Below are 23981 nucleotides of genomic sequence, written 5' to 3' on the forward strand. Positions count from 1 at the left end.
GAATGCAGGCTCTGCAGTGGGACCTGAAGTTTCAGCGGGCCCAGCATCGAGGCAACCTGTCCGACCATGTCTTGATCTCAGAGGGCACTGCGAAACAGTTGCAGTGGTGGCTCACGGACCGCGATTGGGTCAGCGGCAGATGCCTCTCCCTACCCCAACCGGAGCACGTAGTAGTGACGGACGCGTCCCTCCTGGAATGGGGGACCACATGGGAGAGGCGGAGATCAGAGAACTCTGAACTCCGGCGGAGTCTCACCTCCATATCAACCTTTTGGAGCTGAGAGCGATCCGGCTTGCACTGAAAGCCTTCCTTCCCTCTGTCCGAGTAAGTGTTGTGCAGGTGTTCACGGAAAACACCACCGCCATGTGGTATTGCAACAAACAGGGCGGGGTGGGGTCGTGGACCCTTTGTCAGGAGGCTCTGCGCCTCTGGACCTGGCTGGAACACCAGGGCATCACCCTGGTGGTTCAACATCTGGCGGGCTCTCTGAACGCCAGAGCAGACGAACTCAGCCGCCTGTGCATGATGGATCACGAATGGCGTCTGAACTCGGACGTGGCGCAAGGTCTCTTTCTGCAGTGGGGAGAGCCTTGGTTAGATCTATTCGCCACCGAAGAGAACGCGCAATGTCAGCAGTTCTGCGCGTTGGAATTTCCAAGGCAGCACTCGCTCGGAGGCGCTTTTCGTCGTGAGTGGAGTTGTGGTCTGTTGTACGCCTTTCCGCCTATACCACTTCTGCCCAGAGTGCTGAAGAAGATCAGGCGCGACCGGGCCTAAGTTATCTTAGTGGCTCCGGATTGGGCACAAAGGTTCTGGTATCCCGAGCTACTCAGTATGTCAATCGATCCTCCAATACGACTGCCTCATCAGGAGGACCTTCTGTCGCAGCAGCAGGGGACGGTGCTCCACCCGAACCTGTCCAGCCTCCACCTCCATGCGTGGAGATTGAGCGGCGGCAGTTGATGCCATTTGACTTGCCTCCTGAAGTCTGTGATGTCATTCTGGCAGCCAGGCGTCCCTCCACAAAGACGGTATACGCCTGCCGGTGGAACAAATTTGTGGCATGGTGCACAGCAAAGGCTGTGGATCCCCTTTCCGCCCCTCTTTCTGAGTTTCTACTCTTTCTTCTTTCTTTGGCCCAGCAGGGCTCTGCTCTAGGCACCTTGAAAGGTTATCTTGCTGCAATCTCTGCCTTCTTACGGCTTCCTGATCAGCCTTCTCTCTTCAAGTCCCCTGTTGTTTCACGTTTTCTCAAAGGCATTACTCACATGTTCCCTCCTGTACCCTTCGTAATGCCTCAGTGGGACTTGAATCTTGTTCTGACCTTTCTGATGTGCGCTCCTTTTGAGCCTCTTCACAATTGTCCTATTAGTCTTCTGACCCTGAAGACTGCTTTCCTGGTAGCTATCACCTCGGCTAGACGGGTGAGTGAGCTCCAGGCTCTATCATCTAAACCTCCCTTTATTTCGGTTCATCCGGACAAGGTTGTCCTCCGGCCTCGTCCTTCTTTCCTACCGAAAGTGGTGGCCCCATTTCATCTCGGGCAATCTGTCACATTGCCCACCTTCTTTCCGCCTCCGCATCCTTCAAAAGAGGAAAAGAGGCTCCACCGTCTGGACCCAAAACGGGCGTTGTCCTTTTATTTGGACCGCACCAAACAGTTCCGGGTGGACAACCAACTTTTTGTTGGATACGTAGGAGCTAAGAAGGGGAAAGCGGTACACAAACGGACCATCTCGCGGTGAGTCGTGTTGTGTATTAAAATTTGTTACTCCTTGTCAAAAAAGGACGCTCCTGTTGGGTTGAGGGCCCATTCCACCCGGGCCACAGCGACTACTACTGCCCTGGGCCGGGGAGTTCCCTTGCGGGACATCTGTCAGGCGGCGACGTGGGCTTCACTGCACACGTTTGCCAAGCACTATTGCCTGGACAGCCAAGTCCGGAGAGACGACTTTTTTGGCCGTTCTGTTCTCCAGGACTTTCTGGTGTGATCTTGGTTCGCAGACCCACCACCGGGGTTGGTATTGCTGGGGTATCTATTCTAAGGTGAGGACTCTAACTAACGTGATTCTTTCAGATGAACAAGTTACTTACCTTCGGTAACGATGTATCTGTAAGAAACATTAGTTAGTTAGATTCCTCACCGACCCACCCATCCTCCCTGTTCTGCGAACTGACATCTAGGGTTAAGGCTATCCTTTTCAGGGCCCTAGATTTTTTGGCACCAGTGTCGGTCTCTTGCATGGCTATGCGTTCCTGGCGCGGAAAGCTATGTACAAGAACTGACGTCAGTGCACGAGGGCGGCGTCTAAGTACTCCGAAGACGTCAGTCCGGCGCACAACGCCGACGACGGATGCAGAGCCGCAGACGACGCCTAGCGACGCGCAAGGGGTATTGCTGACGAAAAATCTTTCCGGATCCAGCCTGACGCCTGGGGATATTCTAAGGTGAGGAATCTAACTAACTAATGTTTCTTACAGATACATCGTTACCAAAGGTAAGTAACTTGTTCTTATAGTTGTCGCCATAGCTGAGAGGACTTTCATGGTGACAGGAAACCAAGAGGTGTATCCATTCTCCACAGACCAATGTATGCTCGTCCGGTTGCATAACCATGGTATAAATGTTGCTGTACATTATTCTGTTTACATAATGTGATGTGCACCTTTTCAAAAAAGGAAAAAAAAAAACCTCAATAAACAGATTTATAAATGAAATGTGTTTTTTCAGGATAGTTTTCTACCCCATTGGGCTACACGCAGAGCAGTCAAAGCCTCTCCCCTACATGTCTCTCTGCTCTTGCCTTTGTTCTCTTCAAGGCTTTACTTGTGAGGCCACAGCTGCCGCCAGTCGTCTCGTCACCCCTGCAGTGGTTTTTCATTAGGTTCTCATACAGTCAATCTGCAATCACTCAATCGTCCTGGTTGCCTCTGGCGAGAACTGCGTCCTTACTTTATTCTTACAAGGATGTCAACACAAGCTTCACCAAAGCCGTGGTCATATATGATCATCTGTCCGCTCAACACTGTTCAACTGCGTGCCTAGGGTTGTGTTTTATTGTGATAGCTGTATTAGGGAGAATGCATATTTACTGTTCTTGTCTTATTTCTTATTCATGATATCTCTCAGCTTGCTTGCCAATAATTTCATGTGATATTAATTGTCTTCCTAATTAACTGTTAATAGTTTTACAGGAACCATTTTCTCTATATAGTTAACTGCTCCTGGTTCCTGTTTAACTCAGTAAATATATTCTTGTGTGTATTATACTCTTAAATTAGATGGTTGTCAGACTGCTATCTCTTGATACGAGTAACAGGAGGCTCAATTGTGAAAATGATGCCTGAAAGCTTAGATACAGACTTAGTGAAATTTCTTCTGTGTAAAAAGTCAACCTTGCTCTTCTCGACTTTACTGACATTGAAAATTTGAAGCAGCTCCCGATGAGTTGCTATCAGACTTATTTCAATAGTGTCAGATGTTTCTAAGGGAGAACCACTTCTAGTGCTAAAAAAGTGTTAAGTGTTACAAAGCCACCAAAGGGTATTTTTTATGAATTACTGAAAAGTGCAAATATGAATAAAGTCCATTCTTTATTTTGCTCTGGCCTTAGGCATGTGAAAATGGACGAGGAGCAATACTGTTGTCTGTGGCCAGAGGAAAAGTGTCAGAAGGCATTGACTTTGGTAAGTGATAGTTGTGTTCCTATTCCTTAAGGAAATTTCACACATTGGGGTCTGTGATACAGAGATGCGATTGCTGGAAAAACCTTACTCTGCTTGTGTCAAGTACCACTGACATGAATTTGTTGCTGCATCTCACAGTGCTGTAGTTCTATGTCACAGACAAGTCCTGCATTAGTGAAGCCCCACAGTGCTGTATGCCTTAGCAGTGATAAGGCATTGCCTGAGGAAGATTAAACCACTAGATCAGAACAGGTTGTTCACAAAATATTAAACTCTTTGGTCTTCGTCCTTCATCCCTCTTCTTTCATACGCTTGGGATGCCCTTTCTTGCAATGGAATTGCCCAGAATAACTTTCTTAATTGGAGAAGGGATTTCTGAACATACATTTTGCTTTGTTAGAACTTTGGTTCCACACTTGGTCTTGTTTCACAATTTCCTTGATTCTGCCTGTCAGGTTCATAAGTACCTCTAACCTTGAGTTTAGTGGTTTGCAAGTGGATGATATAAAACAGTCATTAACCGGGTGCCATAAATTTGAGAGGTGTTTGGAATAAAACAGAGAACGACATTTAGCACCAAAGGAGATGCATCTTATTGTGTGGGGGTCTTGTCCTGAAAGGGATGGCAGTAGGCCTTAGCTTGAGAGGTTTTGAAATGGAGCAATTGCAAGTCAGTTGTCTTTTCTCAACGTTGCTGAGACAACAAGTAATTGAGCCGGTTCATAAGTAAGCACACAAGCCCTATCACCCATAAGGACCACTACTAATGAAAAACTAGACTAAGCAGCGGCCCGTTCAGTCGCCAATGATCGATGCCGGAGGGGCCCCGATGAACCACCGAAGACGGTGCCAGAGGTGGTGACATACACAAAAGACGCTTGGCGCCCGAAATTAAAGGACGGGAAGAGATATCTCGACACAATCAGGGCTGAGAGGAGCGGGCCCCGCAATTAACATTGCCGTTTAGGCCCCCCTCTCCCTCCTCCAGAAATAAGGGTCCCGCTAGAACGCCACCAGGCCTCGAGGCGCGCGACGAGGGGATTTAGAGGCCCACAAAAGAAAGCACACTGGGAGGAGGGGTTTCAATGGACGGCCAGAGCGGGAAGCACCCACACGGTGCCAAAAGGAAGTGGAATAGTTAAGAAGGCGACGGACTCCTGCAGGCAGGAAGCGAACGACACACGGGTCGCAAATCAAAAGGGCGCGCTCCACTTTGGGCACAATATCAGCATCTGCAGCGATACAGAGTGAAATGTTGAAACCTGGGACTCAGTGGAATCGACCAGCCCGAAAATGAGGGGACCGAGTGGACTCAGGGGGCTCACAAGCAGCGCTGGTACACAATGCTGGGACTACAGTGGTAGGTCCCTCAAGGGCGGGCACCCGGAACAACCGGTACGGAGCTGACTACACATTGCAGGAGAGCGCTGCAACGTTCTGGCCTAATAGCAGGACTCACAGTGGCCAAGTGAGGGACAGTGGAACTTGAGCCGCCAAAGGGAGTAAAAAACAGCACAAGGACCCCCACCCAGCATTGGTGGTCATCGTGAGGAAGGCACAGGGCAAAATAAGGGGGCGGCAAGGGACAGCCAGAGAGCCGCTGGCTGTCCAGCCGCACACAAAACGGGCCAAGAGACTGCAAGCACCCAAACACCAGCCCCAAACATGGGACGTCAACGCAATACTGGAGCTACGCAAACACCAGCCCACATGAGGCAGTCCTCCCCAGAAGTCAAGAATACCCGCTCAGAAGGGGAAACAACACACACAGCGACAATGTCGGACAAGCTAGACAAGGTGCTGGTGGCCATTGAACACTCCAGGGTCACAATGGAGGACAGATTTGTGGCATTGGCCACATACCTTAATCTTCTTAGGGACGATCACCACAAGTTAGCGGACTAAGTGAAGCAAGGAGAGAAAACAATCTAAACAATTAAACCCCAAAGGAAGTCACAACAGGAAACCCTGAGCGACCTCCAATCACGAGTGAAGATCCTGGAAGACAAAACAGACGACTTGGAGGGGCGCTCACGGTGAAGCAATATTAGGGTCCTAAACCTACTGGAGGGAGTAGAGGGACTTGACCCCATAGGGTGTGTCGAAGCATGGTTCAGAACGTTCACCCAGGCGACAGACCTGACCCCATTCTTCTCGGTAAAAAGGGCGCACCAGGTCCCAGCACGCAGACCACCCCCGGGATCCCCGCCCAGGCCATTCCAGCTGAAATTGCTACACTACTGAGACAGGGTTGCAGTGCTCAGGGCAGCTAGACAACAGGGGCCACTCCGGGTGAAAGACAAACAGGTCATGTTATTCCCGGATTATTCCCAGGCGGTCCAGAAACAGTGTGCATCATTCGTGGAGATAAAGCGCATGTTGCGACAAAGGAACGTTCAGTACGCCCTCTTGTTCCCCCACGTCTTAAAATCATACATGAAGGCCACACGATCTTCTTTACAGACCCCAAGGAAGCATACAACTGGGCAGAACAACGTCTACAAGGAGTGGAGGCACGACGTGAGGAAACCAGGAATCCAGGAGCCAGCGACGTCAACACCAGAAGATTACCCTGAAACACATGGGACCACGATCCAGGGCCACTACAAGGAGTTCCCCAAACCTAGAGCAAATAATAGCAGAACGTCGGAAGGCGTTGCAGCCGGCAGCGGAGGTGGGCCCGGCAGCAGAGAGATCAGATGAGGAAAATGGCCCTCATCTCTAGACGTCACTGGAGGACATCAGTGACACTAATACCTCTCGAGAAGCTCAATCACCCCACCAGTGGTAACCCCTCAAACTGCAGACACATTTGTCTAAATAACGGCACTGAGTAATGTAGAGACTCCCAGTGCACCCAGCATAATCCACATGCCCAGTAAACGGACATTGATACGACAATGAGAGATGGCAGGGCTAACTGTACTGAGAGCTGCCAGAGTGCAACCATCCAACATACGGGGGCGAGGGACCCCGCCGGCATCACATCCATACCAACACGCTGCAATGGGCCACGCAGACTGCTGCTGGTAGAGGCAAGTGGTCACGGCCCCTCCACTAATGCACTTAGTTTGGACGTATCGCCCTGATTGACAGCTCCTCCTAGTTGGGAGTATTCCCTGTTACACAGTTACACCCCCTTCCCCAAGCAGTTTACCCTTTCAATCTTACAAACAGTCTACAAGTGGGCAGGTTCATCACACATAGGCGGCCGGCACAAACGTGGGCGGGCACCAGGTGTAGACATGCCACCAAAGGAGAGAGCACCCAGCCCCAAGGACAACATATTATGACTAGCAAAATTTCTAACACGGACATTAAAGTCCTTACAATAAACGTTAGGGGCATGCATACAGCGAGTAAGAGATACGCCATATATTCATACTTTAAGAGACAACAAGCACAGATAGCCATATTACAGGAAACACATTTAACAGCATTCAAAGCGGAGCGTCTGCGCGGGAAATGGTGGGGAACCATTTGTGCCACAACATACACGGCCTTTGCCCGAGGTACCCTGATCTGGCTCCAGTCGGGGATTTCCTTTCTGGAAATCAGGCGTATGGTGGATAAAGACGGTTGATACACACTACTGGAGGGACTCCTAGTGGGCCAACTGATACTTCTGGGCAGTATATATGCTACTAATGTAGAACAGGACAAATTCTGGGGACACCTCACCGTGGTTTTGGCCCAATAAACAACAATAGCATGGCTCCTGGGGGGCGACTACAATTGCGTGCTGAATCTCCGCATAGACAGATTCCTACCCCCCCCCCCGCCTATAAACTCCCCAGCACATAGACAAACGGAACACTACCGGGCATGGGTGACACAGTGGGCACTTGAGGATGGATGGCGGGTCCAGAACCCAGACACCAGGCTATACTCGTTTCACTCTATCCCCCACAATTTGTGGGTGAGGCTCGACAGATTTCTTTGCTCTGTAGCGCTACTCCCCAAAATCCAACACTCAGACTACCTGGGCCGGGTGCTATTAGACCATGATGCACACTTACTAACCCTTAGATGGAGGCCTCCCCATCCCCAGGTGCCAACATGGAAATTGCCACGAGAATGCCTCACAGATCAGGTATTCCACGACGACCAGGAGAATAGCATCCGGGATTACTTCGCAACAAACACCAACACGGCAACGTCCAGACTGCTGGAGTGGGACGCATTCAAAGTGATTGCTAGGGGGCAATGCATACAACAAATAGTAGGTGTCCGGAAAATACTCGAGCAGAGACCGCACTGGTGGCTCTAACCAAGGAAGCAGATGTGAACAAGGCCACCCCAGCTCAAGTGGCAGTGGCCAAGATGGCCTACGCGGAGACACTACGGGAGTTGTGCAAATATAATTTCAGGGCGCATGCGACCAGGGCACATAGGGAGGGTGACAGGGCTGGGATGTTCCTAGCCTGGTTGGCTCGACAAGTCACAGAAATAAAGCCCATCACAGAGATGGTAGATCAGGCAGGGATCCCTCGCCACTCGCAGACAGAAATACTACAACTCTTCCACGACTACTACTCTGGGGTCTACCAAAACCCCGCACTGAGTGACCAGCTGGCAATAGAACAGTTCCTGGGCCCTCTAAATCTACAGCGCATCCATCATCAGACAGGGCCTCCCTGGACACAAAGATACTGTCCACAGATGTCTCCCGGGCAATCCGAACCTTAGCACATAACAAAGCCCCAGGAATGGACGGTTTCCCACTAGAATACTATAGCACCTTCTCAGTCCAGCTGGTACCCCGCATAGCGGAAATGTATGAGGACGCATTGGAACGGGGTGAACTACCGGGATCACTAAGAGAATCCATCCTGGTGACATTCCCAAAACCGAATCGGGACCCAACACTCCTGGCCTCATATAGGGCCATAACACAGCCAAACGCAGACTGTAAAATCATGGGGAAGATACTGGTAGACCGATACACCCAAGTCCTCTCGCCATTGATCCACCCGGACCAATGTGGTTTTGTACCAGGACGAAGCACATCCCACAATCTACGCAGACTGTTCCATGTGCAAGACAGAGCGAGTTCCCAGTTACCAAGAGTGGCATGCATGATTCTAGACTTAGAAAAGGCCTTCAACACCCTTATATGGCCATACATGTTCGCAGTCCTTCGGCCGGCTGACCTAGGCCCTACCCTCCTGGTGTACATACGACTATTGTACACGAACCTCACGTCAAGGGTACGACTGAGCAAATACATCTCAGCCCCATTCCGGGTACAGAGGGGCACTCGACAGGGGTGTCCCCTCTCCCCACTGCTGTTTGCTCTAGCAGTGGAGCCATTAGCGATACGCGTGCGGCGAGAGGGGGAGGCATGGTGTGTGTATCTGATAGCAGGCATGGTCCACAGCGTATCGTTGTACGCAGATGACTTACTGCTATACGTGCGCGACATCACCACTGACCTGACCCCGATCTGGACAACATTAATGGAATTTGCGTAAGTCTCGGTCCTCAAAGTAAATTGGGACAAATCCGCGATCTACTTGCTACACACCTAGCCCCCCTCGACATTACAGTAGGGGAACAGATAATTGCCTGGAGCGACAATGCACCTAGATACCTAGGAGTGCAACTATACCACTCCCCCAGTGACATATACGAAGGGAACCACCGTAAGGCATTACCAGGAATAAGGACATCAGTGGGGTTCTGGAAGACCCTGACCCTGGCCCCGATTGGGCGAGTGGCCTTACCCAAAATGATCATAGTCCTTAGATTACTATACTACTTTGCTAACCTCCCAGTCATTCCTCCTCACCCCTTATTCCGAGAATTAGACACATTGCTCACCTCCCTAATTTGGGGCACAGGCAGACACAGGGTAGCCCTATCCAAATTGCTCCTACCGACAGATCAGAGGGGACTGGGGGCCTCTTCATTTGAGGCGCATTTCCTAGCAGCACTGCAGAGCGCTACATAGGAGAAACATCCTCTGAAGCAGGGCACATACCCCTGCCGGCAATCCGACGCATGCTACTACCCGGCACCAGACCCATGTGTACTTATCCACTACAGGTGTCAATAGCCCGAATATGTATGCTCAGGATATACCGCATGTCTGGGGGTAGACCCCTGTATTCTCCGCTGCTCCCATTGATAGGGCTCTCTTGAAATGAGAAGCACTACACGGCTCGGATCCTGCGATTGTGGACTGAACACTCATTGACCAAGCTGGAATCCCTCTTCGAGGACAGACAATTGCGTCCCTATAATCAACTTGTGGAGGAGTATCACCTCCCCCCTTGGCAATTCGTACCTCACAGGCAAATTACTTGACGGAGGGAGAACCACCGACACACCCAGTAATACACACAATACTACATATGGGTGCAGGCAGACACCTATTAACATGGCTATACAAAGCCGTTCGGGAACTTATAATCAAGCCAATAAACTCACTGAGGCAGACATGGGAAGAGGAAATGGGTCGGCCATTAAATGACAAGAAGTGGGATCAAGCAATAGAATACCCCAAAAAAGTGTCCATAAATGCACAATTTAAAAACATACAATTTCACATTCTTCATTGGGCATATTTAACATCAAGATGTCTCCAGCGTTTCTACCCAGACATGCAGTTCCTGTGCCCCTGATGTCAGGCCACCGAGGTGGACTTTAGGCACATGTTCTGGGGTTGCCCCACACTACAACAGTACTGGGCCTACATACATGAGGCAGTCCAAGAAACGACAAACATTACAGATGTGAACACGTGGGAGGCATGCACACTGGGTGTGTTCAGGAGACGAAAAATAGCCAAAGTGCAGATTCGCTTTATGTCCCTCTCCTTATTGGCTAAGAGAGGAATATCTATGCACTGGCGAGCCCCGGGGAGACCCCCAGTGGAGGCCTGAATGGGAGCAGTGAATAATTGGGCGCAGCAGAGGAGGAAGCGATAAGAGACGAAGAAGTGAAAGGGACACGCAAACATCATATATCCATGGAATGGGCACAACTTCTACACCAATTCAAACAGCAGACAGCACGGGAAGAGCCAACCGCTACATCCCTGTCCCAGACGCCACATACAACCCCGATTAGGCCGGGAGAAAGACACAATGAGTCAGATCAATCACACACCAGGAAGGTCATATTACAATTGACACAACCACCAGAACCCCAAGATAGTTCGGGAGAGGTGACCACAGCCCCCCCTCACACATAGCCATAGACCGCCAACTTTACACGAACAGTCAAACAGTGGACCCCCAACAGCACATACCCCCGCCGACCCCTAATAATCACCCCAGTTAGACACCAAAGTTAACAGGAAAACAAGCCGGTAGTACAAGATGGAAGGGAGCGCAACCTTGCATACGGGAAATCATACCACAACCTCACTAATTGCGCAGACAGGCATAGCTCCTAAACCAGAGGAATATCATCCCAGTTAGGTTACAGAAAACATAGGGACCCAGCAGACTGAGTCAATGAGTATGTAACAAATGTATTGCAATAAAGTTAATGTTGACTATGTAAAAAGATATACAATGCCAATAAAAATATGTTAGAGAAAAAAACTAGACTTTTTCTAGATAGGATCTTCAATAACCGCCATATCATCCTAGATCGAGATAAAATAAATCTGCTTCTTCCTTCTCTGTGATGAGCAATCAAGCAGTACTCCCCTTCTGTATGCTAATAGGTCAGGTTTGCTCAGGTACCTCAGGACATGGCCCATTTCCCATTCCATTTGAATAACTAACTCTGCTTTGTAACCTCCTCGTCTGTGTCACCGAATATATGCATATCAGTCTGTATCTGATTGCCAACTTGATTTGCCCGACTGCAAGTCAATGCACCCCTAAGGCGATTCATAAGCGGGCGATGAAGCTCCTGGCGATGCAGCAGAAGGCTCCCCACCATTCTCTGTCCCGATCCAACCTCAAGGGAGAACTTGGGCCAATTCTCGTAACCAATTCCGCTGACGATTTCCATCCTACTCACAAGTCGTTGTCAGTCAAAGTTGGGTGCATCGAAAAATCACAAGAAGAGGATGGCTAAGGGTTCTTCGTCTTCTCCTAGCAAGCATCATGCTTCTAGACCCTGCTCCTGCACTCGACACGTGGAGCCGGCGGGCGGGTCTGCTGTACACGTCCCTGAGTTCCCCGGAGCTGAAGTGACCCCTGCCTATTTCAAAGAGTTTTATGACATCATGCACTCCATCTTTGGCCAACAGGTCGCTCTGCCATGCTTTAATGCCCTATGGAACCAAGAGCCTGCCTTGCTAGATTACCACATGCGGGTCCGTCCCTGATACTAGCTGGGCGCACTAAATCCACTCCCGGATCTGGGCTGACCAACCCTTACCCCGGTTTCAGTCCCCTTTGTGCTATTTCCAGTGCCACTCGATGAAGAGGAAACTATACTACTCTCTGATTCGGAGACAGCACCACTGAGCGCTGACACCAGTGTCTGCCGCACCACAGCAAATAGCCCTGGATCTGCCACCATTTGACAGATCTACCCTCTCTTGGGGGGGGGGTTAGGATGAGGAGGGCAATGGCCTCCTGGAAGATGAATCCAACCTGGGGAAGAACTGGCATGAGGAGCTGGGCAACACTAGGGGTCTGGACACATCTCCAGACTTTCTCTTGGTTTCTCCTCCAGACCCTGCCACAGAGGAAGGAGCGTTATTCGCTATGGTGATGCGATATGTACCTGATGTCGTCGGCCTGCAGTTCTCCCCTGTCAAGATAAAGATTAACATTTTAGGTGCTTCAATAGGGGGTGAGCTCTGCGGAGCTCCTACTCCCCTTTAATGAGGGCCTCACCGATGTTCCTCTGGGGCCTGGAGCAAAACCTCCATGGGGGTTTCCGTGCACAGGAAGATTACCCACTACCACCATCCCAACCCGAAGAGACCTCTCCCTGCATCCCTCTCCTGAGAGCCTGGTGGTGCAGACCTAGATTGCCAAACTGAATCCAAGCATATTCCTTAGCACTCCGCTGGATAGGGAAAGTCTTGGGCCCATACACACACTTTGTGGTACTCTGTTGCACAGCTGCTGCTGCCTATGCCCCTGGAAGAGGGCTGGGCCATCCTGAACCAGGCATTGCTTAATGGTTGGGATGCAACAAAGTTAACCATTTGGTGTGGACTGGACACCAACGACTCATTGGGCAGGGCTGTGTCCTCAACTGTGGCACTCAGCTGCCAACCCTGGCAGAGATCAACTGGGTTTTCAGCGGAAGTTCAATCTTCCCTGATAGACATGCCCATTGATGGTTTCTGCGTATTTGGTGATAAGGCTAACACTGCACTTTAGTGCTTTAAGGAGAGTCAGGTCAGTGCCAGACCCCTAGGTCTCTTCTTGGCTTCCCAACAACAACACACCTTCCTTCACTTCTTCTGTGGCCACTGCTTCCAGGTGTTCTTACAATTTCAACCTTATACTCCAGGCCATCACGCTTCCCAGTCTTTTCGTAGCTGGGGACGCACAGACCTTACAGAGGACGTAGAACCCACACCCAGCGTACAGTTCAATGCCCTGCCACTCCAGCTGCTGCAGCCTTCACACCTCTTTATTGGGCCCTCAATGCAGCACAACCATTCTGTTGGTGGCAGGATCAGGTACTCCCCTGCCGCTATGGCAAGCAAGCAACCTCGGACCAGTGGGTGCTCCAAATTGTACAGGGGGGTTATGCTCTTCCATTCCTGGAAACCCCGCGGCCATTGCCTCCTCCCTCAGAATGGCTGATTGTTGACAATGTCTCCTTTCTACGTCAGGAAATGCAGGCCCTGTTGGCCAAATGAGCCATCGAGAGGGAGTCTGCATCAAAAGTAGTGTGTGGTCATTATTCTTTCTGTTTTCCGGTAACGAAAAGTTAGATCTCCAGCCTCTCAATGCCTTCCTGCAGAAAGAGAAATTCAGCATGCTCCCTTTGTCTCAGTTCATATGTGCCTTGGATCCTGGAGAGTGGATGGCGACGTTGGACCTCCAGGATGCATATTTCCACAAACCTGTCCTGCAGGCTCATAGGCATTCCGAATCGGCGAATCGGCTTTCTGATTTAAGCTGATTCGCAGACCCACATCAGAGGAGGTACTGCTTGGGTATCTATTCTAAGGTAAGGAATATGTGGTTGTAAGGTTCTGTCAGAAGAACAAGTTGCTTACCTTAGGTAATGCTTTCTTAGTAGAGGCTCTATCTAACTGCAAATTCCTCACCGACCCTCCCACCCTCTCAGCTCTGGGAAATGGACCTTTCACCATATGGATCTTGTTAGTTTCTTCACACATCATTCCGTTGTAACACGTTTTAGGTGCAGAAATAGTCACTAAAGAAACTGATGTCAGTGTGCCCGTGTGGCGCATATGTGGGCACCACACATGTCACTTCCGACGTAGATGACGTTGACGCAGAGCCGTTCGACGCCACTTACCGGTTCGCAGAGGTACTGCTCAAGATTTTCTAGATCCAATCTTATGCCTGGGGAATATTCTAAGGTGAGTAATCTGTGGTCAGATAGGGTCTCTGCCAGGAAAGGCGTACCAAAGAAAAGTAACTGTACAATAGGACCTCTGTGGAAGATGTGGAGGTTGTCAATCTGTGCATATCCATCGATGTAGTGCTCCAAGCCATAGTCCACATGACTGGAGACATTTCAGGAGTTGGAATTTCAAATAGATCCAATTAAATATTGTCTTTTGCAGTCAACCTGACTGCATTCATTACCCTTGGTTAATAAATCGCTGTAGAACGCCTAGAGGGGAAAAAGAAAAATCTGAACAACCACTTTACCCCCATCCAGTATGCCAGCACCTATTTTTCCAGAGGACCTCTAGCTTCTTCCCTAAAAGGTCAAACGAACCGGGGCACACTGTGGTTTGTGTTTTTCTTTTGTGCCATGATCTGTGTTTTCGGGCACCTCCTGCTGCATGCTCTTCTAAGAGAGTGCAGGTCTACACAAGACTAGGGACTCGTATGCTGGCACATGGTATTGTTGGTGAGTTAGGCAGACATATGACAGGGAGTCAGCCAATACACCATTGAAATGAAAGCGGAAGGAAACCGTTCGGATGGAAAAGTCCCTTGCATGGTGATGGACATATACCCATGTCCTGAGTGCCACAGCTGTGGTGATGGCTCCATCCTTGCTAATGATTTTTGTCATGAAGTAATATGGATCAAGCATGCGCACTATAACATAGGCCTGTCTTTTGGACAGCACTCTGCTTAGACCCGGAGGGAGCACACAAAACGTTACCATCAGGAGATGTAAGGCTACTCTCTTCACTTTGGGGTAAATAGCACAAGTTTTGTGTGGCAGCATACTGTGTTTTTAGTGATGAATAGAGTGAACAGGTTTATTTTACCTGTGCCATTTAAGTGGTGCCTCCTGGCCCACCCTAGTAAAATTCCACTGCGTTGGCCTGCATTGGGTTTTGTGCAGCTCGAGGATGTACTTTGTCTGAGGGATGGTACAGTTCAGGAGAAATAGCACGAGTAGTTGCATGTGCAGCGTGAGTATGTACGTTTGCCTGAATGACCGTACAGTGCACCAGAACTAGTGTGAGCAGCTGCGTTTGTGCGCTCGAATGTGCATGTGCCTGTGGGAAGGTACAGATTGTAGGAGATCGCGCATGATATTGCATGAAGGCCCTGGGATGTATGTGTGCCTGGAAAGGGGCACAGTACTTTGGAGACTGCACACGTCTGAATGTGTGCGCGCACAGGGGTATGTGGGCACTTGTGAAGAGTCCAGTGCACGGAACACACTGGGTTCCATTTTAGGGGACCTAGGGCATTCTGAATGAGCAGGGAGAGGTGGAGGTTTTCTCCAGACAGATTTGTGGATTTCTGCCTTTCTGAGAGCTGGATGGGGCACACATTGGAAGAAGGAAGAGTCAGGCTCTTTGGTGCGTATCAGTAGGAGCATTTGGTACTGAAAGGAGGTCACTGGGCAGTGGGCACTGTGCGTATATGAGGAAAGAGATGGGGCTGAGAAGAAAATAAATCATCAAGAGTAGGGCTGGGGCCTTTGGTAAACTTAGAAAGTGCATATCATTGAGGCTGAAATCAGATATGAGCCTCTAGTTGTTCCCTTGGCACAAAGGAGTGGTTGCTTCAAAGTAAAGAGAACACGAACTTCAATTACAGACACTAAATCACAAGTGAGTATGTATATGGATTATGAAAATGAGAGCTTGAGACTTCTGTTTGTTAAACTGAAGCTGTACAGTAGTGTGGAAATGTTTAGCACAAATTCTGACTGTTGTGACCAGGGCTTGGAGCTAAGAGGCTGCCAGTCTCTCATGCTGTGTTAGGGGACATCACCCAAAAAGATTAGGGAACACTTTTCTTGAGCCTGTAGCACCAGCTCTGCTTGACCTAAGACCTGGCCGTCCTGTGATGCGACGATGATTGTTTAGATTGCTTGGAGGGAGCGTTGTCCAATGGGGATCCTGTTTCATGGATATTGGGAGGAGAGTGTGTGCGATTCTGGTCCGTCAGAACCACTGCACCAATCGGGCTGCTCGCCTGTGTGCCAGAGTCCGTGACCCATATGGCAGGTGCTGTGTAGAGTATGGGTTACCGTCCCCAGCGCTGCGAGAGACATAGATTCTTTGCCTGATAATGCGACGTGACAAGAAAAGGGTTGTCACCTTTTTGTGCCACCCACTTGCATGAAGCAGTAAGAGGGCTGTCGCCTGGACCCCACATGTAGCTGAGTAGGCACCGGGGACGTGACCGATGTACAGTGAGCGCAACAACTTTAATTCCCCCGTCTGGTGCCTTGGAGAACTGCCCCTGGATCCCAGAAGAGACTTACCGCAAGGAAGGTGGCCTCAGGAACCACAGCCCCACTGTCTGAGCACAGCTGTGCTCTCGACGGGTGCCCAGGGTCTCTAAAAAGCCACTCCGAGAAAGCCTGTACGATTGACATAAATGCTGCCAGGGCATGGGGAACTTGCTCTGAATTGATGTGCTTCAGCACGGGGACTCAGGGATCTTACTAAATAGGCCCCATAGAACCTCTGAGACTTCAACGCCTTAGCGGGCCTACCTTCGATGTCGCCACATGTGAATGCAGAATAACCATCATCCATAAACGGGGATGTGGGGCTGGAAAGCTGACCTGGTAACACTTGCCTCAATAGGGCTGTGCATATTGTTTGCAGTGTGTTTTATAGTACATTATGTTAGATAAATACTCCGTTTTACATAAAAGCAAGTATTTGATAGGACAATCATTTATTGGTGTTGCTGGATGTATTTCGAGTCTGTGCTCGCTTTACACCTACCTCCTCCCCGAAAAGCCTTGGACTGCTCGAGCTGTGCTACCATTGAACAAGTGCTACTTGGCCCTGTTGCTCTGTGCCCATGATGGGCCAGGACCCGGGACATCAGGGGTAAAAGGCCTCAGCCACCGCAGTTGGGCCCAGTAATTCTGCTTGCTCTGTGACCCTCTGAAAGGGGTTTTAATAGAAATATAGCTCACAATGGCCAGTACGAATGTTAGGCCAATACAGAACAGTACCAGAAGAGTAACTAATGGGTTGTAGGTTAAGTGCATACCTCTGGATAGTTGATAGGCCTTGAGAAAACTCCTGAGTATTGTGGATGGCTCGCTACATTTCACCTGGCTTAGGACTGAGCGAAACAATTCATCCTCTGACTTTGGGAGACTTTGCCTGGTCAATAAGTAGCTGTCCAGTCTGTCTAGTAATAAACCTGTGAGTGGGCAGTACCTGGGAGTTGGCCAGAGCTCTGAAAATGTCTTGCAAAACCGGTTTAATTGATAGTTGTGCCCTATCTGAAAGAGAGGCACATCAGTTTACCATCAGTAAGTGTCCTGTCTCAAAGGGAGGCTCATCAGTTTTCCCCCCAAGTCACTGATGACATCTGTGATTGTCACAGTCTGTAATCTGTGCCATGCAGGACCTTAGTTTATGGATGCCTGTCCTTGAAGCTTGCTTTGTCTATTCTAATATAGCAGGTAAAATTTGATAGTATATTGTAGACAAGCCCTTAGTAAGCTCTCTGCACAGGTCATGAATGGAGCATGGTATCCCTCCAGGCTAATAAAAGCGACTAGGGAGATTTCAGAGCTCGTTGTGGCAGTGCTCGAGTACTGGGACCAGGGATCAACTTAAGCCTAACTTAACCTTCTATTCCATGCTCTAAAGTACCAGCAACAGCAGAGAAGAACATCGCAGAAATAAGTTACCTGAAAGAGACTTTTAGTGATGTCCCGTCCTCGCACCGGCTTCAAGGCTTTCGACTCCTGTTGCAATATGATGTCGGTTACAGACCCGCACCTCGTGTGCCCTTGGTGTTTGGAGTGCGACCCTAACCCGGAGTCGCGCGTCGACTGCTGGGCCATGAACCTGAAGTCTTTGAGGGACTGGTCCCGAAAGCTTCTCGAGGCCTGGCAGTCCGCTCTGCGCCGCTCGAGGTCCCGGTCAAGAGGGAGGTCATGGGTCTGGTCGCTGAGCCATCACCACCACTCATCGTCGAAGTCTTTGTCTTCGGGTAAGTCGAAGCACAAGAAGAAGGCAAAGAAGCATTGTCGCTCTTCGCATTCTTCCCATCCGTCGGCCAACGCGACGCGGAATGCGGACGGTAGTCATCCGGCTTCCCCCGCAAAGCCTTTTGGGTCCACTCCGAGGCTCCCACCCTTCCCGGGAGCTGGGGCTGTAGCTTTTATGAAGCCCTCCATTCGATCTTTGGGCAGCCCGACTCCACTGGCGCACAGTCGGGCCCCGCGGACTCGGCTGATGGCTCGGCCTTCGACGCCGGCGGTTTTGGTCCCTGTGCCGCAGGGCCCCAGGCCTGGATCCGGATCGGCGCCGGTCGACCTTACGACACCATCCCCGGCACCGACTCCTCTGACGACATCTCTGCCGCTTCTGATGCCGGTTGTGTTTCTGGCCGGCGTCGACCCCGGCCTCCCCGTCGACCGACGCCAGATCCGGCACCGAGTGGTACTTTGTACCAGTGTTCTATCCTGGTGTTACCTATCACCCTGAGTGGCAGCCAGAAGAGGAAGAGGAGGACAGGGAGGGGTGTGGTTACCCTTTAGCTGACCAGTTGAGTGAACCGGACTGGAGAGAGGAGTTGGGTGATGCCAGTGGTTTGGATACCTCCCCAGACCGTGGTACTTTTCTCCCCCTACCGTGTCTACAGTGGAGGGAGCCTGATACGCAGTGGTGTTGTGTATGGCGGCTGAGGCCTTGAACCTTGAGTTTCCTACGGTGGCGGTCAGGACTAACCTCCTGGCCGAGGTGCTTCAACCGGCAGCTGCATCTTCGGAGCCCCTGCTGCGTTCAGTGAGAACCTTACATCCTTCTGGGCACCTGGTCCAAATCCCAGCACAGGGGCTTCTGTGAATAGGATGATTGCCGGGCGCCACCGGCCAGCCCCGGGCGACCCACTTTTCCTCTGCCAACACCCTACCCTGAGAGCTTGGTGGCCCAAGCCTCTACTTCTAAGGGTGCATTCCCTACTGCTACCCCATATAGGGAATCCAAAAAGCTGGACCATCTTGGGAAGAAGATGTTTTCCTCCGCCAGCTTGGGACTGCGCTTTGTGAACACTGCATGTCTTTTGTGCCATTATTCCCACTCTGTGTTGGATACGATTGCGCAGGTGCTGGCACAGTGCCCGTAAGAGGCCCGGGCCACTCTCTCCCGCACAGTTGCTGAGGGTAGAGATGCCGCAAAGTTCGCCGTTAGGTGTGGGCTGGACACCCCCGACTCGCTAGGCAGAACAGTTTTAGCGTTGTTAGCCCTAGATGCTACGCCTGGCTAAGATCCACTGGCTTTTTGGGTGATGTCCAATCGACTCTTTTGGACATACCCTTTGATGGCCGTCGCTTGTTTGGCAACCAAGCGGACAATGTTCTTGAGTGCTCCAAGGATTCTAGGGCTACGGCCAGATCCTTGGGCCTCGCTACCACCTCTCCCCCCGCACAGTCTGCTTTTTGCCCCTTTCGTGGCTACGGAAGGAGTGCCCCACCACATTCCGCCCAGAGCCAAAGGCCTGCGCAAACTGTTCAGCCCCTGCGTGGCCAGGGACGTGGGACCCACCGTCGTGGGTCAGAGGGCCAGCAGGCAGGCCAGTCCACCAGCGCCCCCTCTGCAGCTGACTCCAAACCCTTCTAGTCTGTCCTTTCAGGGACACCAGTTGCCAGTGGGCGGCAGGATCCGCCATCATCTCCCCCACTGGCTAAGCATCACATCAGACAGGTGGGTTTTGCAGATAGTCCTAAAGAGCTACTCCCTCCCCTTCAAGACTACCCCTCCATCCATGCCACCTCAATTCCATCGCATGTCAGAGGATCACTTGGCTCTCCTCCATCAGAAAGTTACAGCTCTCTTGGCCAAGGGGGCAATCGAGCGAGTTCCTGCCCCAGAAGTAGGTCTTGGCTGCTATTCCCACTACTTTCTGGTGCCCAAGAAGGACAAAGGCCTGCGTTCTATCTCAGCAACGTCAACCGCTTCCTCCAGAAGGAGAAGTTCAAAATATTGATGTTGGTTCAGGTCTTGTCTGCCCTCGACCCTGGAGACTGGATTGTAGCGTTGGACTAGCAGGACACCTATTTCCACATGCCCATCCTGCCTGCCCACAGGCATTACCTACGGCTCACGGTAGGCCTCAAGCACTTTCAGTTTACTGTGCTCCCCTTTGGCCTCACCGGCACCCCTCGGGTGTTCACGAAAGTGATGGTGGAGGTCGCAGCTCATCAGCGCAGATCAGGGGTGCCAGTCTTCCCTTATCTCGACGACTGGCTGTGGAAGGCGGGCTCGCCCCAGGCTGTCGTTGCCCACCTCCAGACTACGGGGGACATCCTGCGTTCGCTGGGGTTCACAGTCAACGTGCCGAAATCGCACCTGAACCCTTCTCAAATGCTCCTTTTCATCGGAGCGGTTCTGGACACAGCGCAGTTTCAGGCCTATCCTCCAGAGCAGCAAGTCTGGGATATTCGGGCTATGATACCGATGTTGCAGCCTCTATCCTGGGTTTCGGTCAGAATTACCCTGAGGCTGTTGGGCCTCAAGGCCTCCTGCAACCTGTTGGTGGATCATGCCAGGTGGCACATGCAGGCTCAGCAGTGGGACCTGAAGTTCCAGTGGACACAGCCTCGGGGGAATCTTTCCGATTGCATCCAGATCTCGGAGCTCACTGCACAACAATTGCAGTGGTGGCTAACAAACAGGATTGGGTCAACGGCAGATCCCTCTCCCTTCCCCAATAAGAGTTCACAGTGGTGACAGATGCTTCACTCCTGGGGTGGGGATTGCCACATGGGAGAGGTGGATATCAGAGGCCTCTGGCATCCGGCGGAGTCCGGGCTTTACATCAACCTTCTGGAGCTCCGGGCAATTCGTCTTGAACTGAAGGCATTTCTTCCCTCTGTCCGGGGAAGAGTAGTGCAGGTATTCACGGACAACACCACTGCCATGTGGTACTGCAATAAACAGGGCGAGGTGGGGTCGTAGACCCTAGGTCAAGAGGCTCTTCGCCTTTGGATGTGTCTGGTATGTCAGGGCATGTCCCTGGTGGTTCAACATCTGGTAGGTTCTCTGAACGCCAGGGCGGACAAACTCAGCAGCCAGTGCATGATGGATCACAAATGGTGTCTTCACTCGGAGGTGGTGCAAGGTCTCTTTCAGGAGTGGGGAGAGCCTTGGTTAGATATATTCGCCACCGAAGAGAACATGCAATGTCAGCAGTTCTGCACGTTGGAATTTCCAAGGCGACACTCGCTAGGCGGCGCTTTTCGTTACGAGTGGAGTTGCGGTCTACTATACGCTTTTCCGCCTATACCACTTCTGCCCAGAGTGCTGAAGAAGATCAAGCACGACCGGGCCCAAGTCATTCTTGTGGCTCCGGACTGGGCACGAACAGTCTGGTATCCTGAGCTCTTGATTCTGGCCATCGATCCTCTGATCAGACTGCCTCTGGGGGAGGATCTTCTGTCACAGCAGCAGGGGACGGTCTTCTACCCTAACCTGTCCAACCTCCACCTCCTTGCGTGGCGATTGAGCAGCGACAGTTGATAGCTTTCCACCTTCATCCTGAAGTCTGTAACGTTATCTTGGCAGACAGATGTCCCTCCACCAAAATGGTATACGCCTGTAGATGGAACAGATTTGTGGCATTGTGCCCAGCTAAGGCTGTGGATCCCCCTGTCTGCCCCTCTTTCAGAGGTTATCCTCTTCATTCTTTATTTGGCCCAGCAGGGCTAAGCTCTGGGCACTCTCAAGGGCTATCTTTCGGCCTTTTTTTCACCTTCCAAATCGACCGTCTCTTTTCAAGTCCCCTATTGTAAATCGTTTCCTTAAGGGCATTACTCACATGTTTCCTCCTATTCCTTTCGTAATGCCCCAGTGGGAATATTGTTCTGACCTACCTTATGTGCGCTCCTTTCGAGCCGTTACATAACTGTCCTCTCAGACTTTTGACACTCAAAACTGCCTTTTTTGGTTGCCATCACCTCTGCTCGCAGAGTGAGTGAGATTCAGGCTCTTTCTTCCAAACCTCCTTTCCTTGCTGTTCATCCGGACAAGGTTGTCCTTTCTTCCCAAAGTGGTTACCTCTTTCCATATCGGTCAGACCATCACTTTGCCCACCTTCTTCCTGCCCCCACATCCTTCTAAAGAGGAGGAGAGGCTCCACCATCTGGATCCAAAACGTGTGCTTTCATTCTATCTGGATCGCACAAAACACTTCTGGGTGGGTGATCAGCTCTTTGTTGGCTATGTGGGCACTAAGAAAGGTCGGGCTGTGCAAAAGCGCATCATCTCTCGATCTCTCTGCATCAAGATTTGTTATTCCTTAGCGAAAAAGGAACCTCCGGTAGGGCTGCACTCCCATTCAACCAGGGCGACGGCAGCCACTACTGCTTTGGGACGTGGAGTCCCCCTTCATGACATCTGCCAGGCAGCCACGTGGGCCTCATTGCACACGTTCACCAAACTTTACTGCCTGGACAGCCAAGTGTGGAGAGACGGCTTCTTTGGCCGTTCAGTTCTCCAGGACTTTCTGGCATGAACTTAGTTTGCAGACCCACCTCTGGGGTTGGTATTGCTGGGGTATCTATTCTAAGGTAAGGAATCTATAACTAATAGTCTCTTTCAGATGAACAAGTTACTTACCTTCGGTAACAATATATTTGTAAGAGACATATATTAGTTATAGGTTCCTTACCGCCCCACCCATCCTCCCCGTTCTGCGAACTGACTTCTAGGGTAAGGGACTCCCTTTCAGGGTCCTAGTTTTGTACACCAGTGGTCAGTGTCTTGCATGGTTCTGCGATTCTGGCATGGAATATCGTGTAAAGAACTGACGTCCGCGCGCAAGGGCAACGTCTAAGTAGATAGCGTGACGTCATCCCGCCGACGACAAAGGCGGAGTCGACTGACGCCACCTACCGACGCGCAGGGGTACTGCTACAAAACAAACTCTCCGGGTCCAGTCTGACGCCTGGGGGTAATTCTAAGAAAAAGAATCTATGACTAATATATGTTTCTTACAGATATATTGTTACCGAAGGTAAGTAACTTGTTCAATAGGACAGATGACTTTACCATGCACTGCCCAGTTGGAAGCTCAGTGTGACAGGTAACTATGTGACAAGATTTAATTTTGGTCCTGTGTACCGATGTTTTGTGTAATGAGTACTTTATCTTGTGTCAACTCATCATATAGTGTCTTCAAGTGGAGACTGTTTGCTTTTCTATTGTCTGCAGTGCATCACTTCGGCCGTGCAGTCATTATGTTTGGGGTCCCTTATGTCTACACACAGAGCCGAATATTGAAGGTGAGATGGCAGTAGCTTCCTTTGGCTTTCCTACAAGCTTATGTTATTTCCATGTTGTTACGCTTCTGTCCAGCATTCTAGCTATCTTTTTCGCTATTCCCCGTACAGCTTTGAAGATTTAGAGAATTTATTTATATGCGTTTAGCATTTTGCACAAGAAATCAAACAATACTAATAAATACATAAAATGTTTAAAATACATGAAATACTTTTTAAAATGTAACATTGAAAATGAAGTAACACTGCAAGTGAGGTAAAGTGAAGTAGCAGTCCTTGGCATATGTTTAACCAGTTCCTTCCTGAGCGTCTAGTGTGCCATTAAGATGGAAGTTGACAAAGAGAGCGTATCAGCCATCACCTATACAGTTTTGCTAGTGCACCTAAATCTTAATCTTAGTCAATCTGAATTCTGGATTATAGCTGTTCTGTTATTACATGAGTGCAGTAATTCTGCACATAGCTCATGGGTTTTCCTGTGACAGCACCT

At 50.5% G+C, this 23981-nt stretch overlaps 1 protein-coding gene across 1 annotated transcript in view; it reads left to right on the forward strand.

Annotated features, from left to right (window-relative positions):
- ERCC2 (ERCC excision repair 2, TFIIH core complex helicase subunit) overlaps nucleotides 1-23981 on the forward strand; it is a 1160844-nt gene that overhangs the window by 1012704 nt on the left and 124159 nt on the right. The window contains exons 20-21 of the mRNA XM_085625578.1: nucleotides 3616-3688; nucleotides 23424-23494. Of these exons, the coding sequence (XP_085481704.1) occupies nucleotides 3616-3688; nucleotides 23424-23494 (144 nt within the window). The remainder of the gene's footprint in view (nucleotides 1-3615; nucleotides 3689-23423; nucleotides 23495-23981) is intronic.

This window comes from Triturus cristatus, chromosome 9, assembly GCF_964204655.1.
Source record: "Triturus cristatus chromosome 9, aTriCri1.1, whole genome shotgun sequence".
Taxonomy (NCBI): domain Eukaryota; kingdom Metazoa; phylum Chordata; class Amphibia; order Caudata; family Salamandridae; genus Triturus; species Triturus cristatus.